This window comes from Protobothrops mucrosquamatus, unplaced genomic scaffold (assembly GCF_001527695.2).
Source record: "Protobothrops mucrosquamatus isolate PMUCROS unplaced genomic scaffold, P.Mucros_1.0 scaffold344, whole genome shotgun sequence".
Classification (NCBI taxonomy): domain Eukaryota; kingdom Metazoa; phylum Chordata; class Lepidosauria; order Squamata; family Viperidae; genus Protobothrops; species Protobothrops mucrosquamatus.
In genome coordinates this window covers 534,439-538,133 of record NW_015386681.1, presented here as the reverse complement: position 1 = coordinate 538,133, position 3,695 = coordinate 534,439, and the positions used below count along the sequence as shown (strand labels likewise).

Genomic DNA, 3,695 nt, shown 5'->3' with positions numbered 1-3,695 from the left:
GGACTCCACACCGTCTATCTGAGGCACAGTGGTCTCCCTAGGACAGAGGCTCTCCCTTATGATGACCGCTACCCCCCCGCCCCTACCCCGGGTCCTCGGCTGGTGGAATGCCTGAAAACCTGGCGGGCAGATGTCCACAAGAGGCACTCCTCCTTCCACGCCCAGCCAGGTCTCAGTGATCCCCGCCAGGTCCGCACCCTTCCATGGTTGCCTACCCCTGGTATAGGGTTTCCTGCCTGAGCAGGGGGTTGGGCTAGATGACCTCTAAGGTCCCTTCCAACTTTATTATTATTATTATTATTATTATTATTATTATTATTATTATTATTATTATTATTATTATTATTATTATTATTATTATTATTATTATTATTATTATTATTATTATTGTTTTTGTTGTTGTTGTTGTTGTTGTTGTTATTATTATTATTATTATTATTATTATTATTATTATTATTATTATTATTATTATTATTACCAAAGTCCACTGCAGGTAGAGAGGATGACTTGAGAATCTGGGACTCCATCCACATAGCCGCTGTAATAGCAATTGTCCTGTAAAATTGGGGATGGGGGGGGAGGAAAAAACCCACACATTTCCAGAATAAATTCAAATGGAAGATTTGGCTCAGTAGATATATTCCCAAGATGGGATTCTGGCGTCATTCCATTCGGAGGAATAGAACTCGAATCTGCAGCGGTGAGGAAAAATAGCTTAGGACTTTGGTCATACCTGATTTGGATTTTTTAGAGTTTAAGAGCTGCTTTTCGGAGACAAGAAATATTACGGAACAATATGTCCCCCCCGGGGGTGGGTGAGTTGTCGTTCAAGATTCTGGTTGTGAAGCTCAAGGAAATTCATGTTATTCACCAAAGCACCAGAGGGAAGGACGAGAAACAAGGGTTGGATACTGACCAAAGAGAGAAGCAACCTGGAATTAAGGAGAAACTTCCTGACAGTGAGGACAATTAACCAGTGGAACAGCTTGCCACCAGAAATCATGGGCGCTCCATCACTGGAAGTTTTTAAAAAGAGACTGGACAATCACCTGTCTGAGATGGTATAGGTCCTCCTGCTTGAGCGTGGGGCTGGACTAGAAGACCTCCAAGGTCCCTTCCAGCTCTATTCTATTCTAGGGGGGACATGATAACAGTCTCCCAGTATTTGAGGGGCTGCCACAAAGAGGAGGGGGTCAACTCATTTTCCAAAGCACCAGAAGGCAGGACAAGAAGCAATGGAGACCGGACAGCCATTTGTCTGAAAGAGTATGGGGTCTCCTGCTTAAGCAGGGGGATGGACTAGAAGACCTCTGAGGTCTCCCCCAACTCTGTAACTCTGAAAAGAAAACCAGCATTTTGATCGGAGCCCAGAAACGGGCAAGAAGACTCGCCACAGTTCGCTTAGTTAATTTTGTTGTGAGTTACACAACGACAATAAAGATATTCTGTATTCTATTCTATTAGTTACAACGGTACTGGAAAAGTGACTTATGGACCATTTTTCACACTTACGACCGCCGCGGCATCCCCAGGGTCACGTGATTTACATTTGGATGCTCGATAACTGACTCACATTTACGACGGTCAGTGTCCCGGGGGGTTACGCGATCCCCTTTTGCGACCTTCTGACAAGCCAAGTCAATGGGGGGGGGGGAAGCTGGATTCGCTTAATGACCGTGTTGCTAACTTAACAGCTGCGGCGATTCGCTTAAGGAAACGTGGCAGGCGAGGTCGTAAAATGGGGCAAAACTCACTTAACAAACATCTCAGTTAGCAACATACATTTTGGGCTCAACGGTGGTCATCCGTTAAGGTGGGTACCTGTACGAGATTGACGCCAATAAAATGATATGCAGCCACGTATCAAATTTACCTGAATATATGGATGTTCTGCAACCAGGTCTCCCTTCACATTGTAAGTATAAACTGGCATATTTTCCCTGGCAAAGAATCTGAAAATGTAAAAAAAAAGGGATTAACCTGGCTATCTCCTCAGACATTTCGGGCCCCAAAGTGGAGCAAACTTTGCAGACTGATTGGCTGTATTGTTCCTAGTCCTTATTGTAGATTGGGGGTGAATGGTGGCAGGAATTGGCTATGTCTAATTTAATGAAGAGAAGGATTGGGGTGACATCAACATCATCATCATCATCATCAAGTTGGAAGGGACCTTGGAGGTCATCTAGTCCAACCCCCTGCTCAGGCAGGAAACCCTATACATTTCAGACAAATGGCTGTCCAGTCTCTTCTTAAAAACTTCCAGTATTGGAGCATTCACAGCTTCTGGAGGCAGGTAGTTCCACTGGTTAATTGTTCTAACTGTCAGAAGTTTCTCCTTAGTTCTAGGTTGCTTCTCTCTTTGGTTAGTTTCCACCCGTTGCTTCTCGTCCTGCCTTCAGGCGCCTTGGAGAATAGCTTGACTCCCTCTTCTTTGGGGCAGCCCCTGAGATACTAGAAGGGTGCTATCATGTCCCCCCTCGTCCTTCTCTTCATTAAACTAGACATACCCAATTCCAGCAACCTTTCCTTATATGTTTTAGCCTCCAGTCCCCTAATCATCTTTGTTGCTCTTCTCTACACTCTTTCTAAAGTCTCAACATCTTTTTTACATCGTGGTGACCAAAACTGGATGCCGTATTCCAAGTGTGGCCTTATCAAGGCCTTGTAAAGTGGTATTAACCCTTCATGTGATCTTGATTCTACCCCTCTGTTCATGCAGCCTAGCACTGGGTTGGCTTTTTTGGCAGCCTTCAAATATTTGAAGGGCTGCCACAAAGAAGAGGGGGTCACATTAGTCTCCAAAGCACCAGAGGGCAGGACAAGAAACAACGGATGGAAACTGATCAAGGAGAGAAACAACCTGGAATTAAGGAGAAACTTCCTAACAGTGAGGACAATTAACCAGTGGAACAGCTTGCCACCAGACGGTGTGGGTGCTCCATCACTAGAGGGTTTTAAGAAGAGACTGGACAGCCACTTGTCTGACATGGTATATTGTCTGCTGCTTGAGCAGCGGGCTGGACTAGAAGACCTCCATGGTCCCTCTTAGCCCTATGATTCTATGCATTGTCTTCATTACACTTACATTTTCCACTTATGGTTATTTATGAGATTTTTCTTTTTAAAAAGTTTGAGTTTGTTTTTATGTTTTATGACATAAACCAACCAGCAGTTGCTTTTGTTAAATCTAGAAGGATATAAACACAATTCATCAGGCAGTCCCCCACGGCCCATTAAAACAAAGCAGCCACTTACTGTTGTTTCAGATGCACAATTTTGTATTGCCCTTCCATCTTAATCATGTAACTCAAATATGCCTGAAGGTAGATGGAGAAAATGCAAAAGGGTTCGTTAATATTTTGATCCTCCTGTTCTTTTTAATGCCGCTGCGAATGACGATTTGTGTGTTCATTTGCAGAGTGTTTATCTATGAAAGTTCTGGAGAATATATATACCCTTCTGAGATGTATGGCTAGCGGATGAGAGCTAAATAGCTCGAAATAGCTATACTAGTCTCCCTTTAACTCTTTGTTGGCAATCCAAATTTGACATATATACACAATAATATAAAATCCTCGAACTCTGGGATGAATATAAAACAGCTGTTTATTGTTAAAACAATAAAAAACAATAAAAGCAACTATTTACAAAACCTAAAATGACTGTCTTAGCTTTCGCTGGTCCACTGCCAGCGT

At 43.2% G+C, this 3,695-nt stretch overlaps 1 protein-coding gene across 1 annotated transcript in view; it reads right to left on the bottom strand.

Annotated features, from left to right (window-relative positions):
- Positions 1-1,933, bottom strand: part of LOC114922542 (disintegrin and metalloproteinase domain-containing protein 9-like) — a 27,262-nt gene extending 25,329 nt beyond the window's left edge. The window contains exons 1-2 of the mRNA XM_029284052.1: positions 1,874-1,933; positions 479-555 (exon numbers count right to left, since the gene is read on the bottom strand). Coding sequence (XP_029139885.1) covers positions 479-555; positions 1,874-1,933 — 137 coding nt within the window. The remainder of the gene's footprint in view (positions 1-478; positions 556-1,873) is intronic.
- Between the last annotated feature and the right edge of the window lie 1,762 nt (positions 1,934-3,695).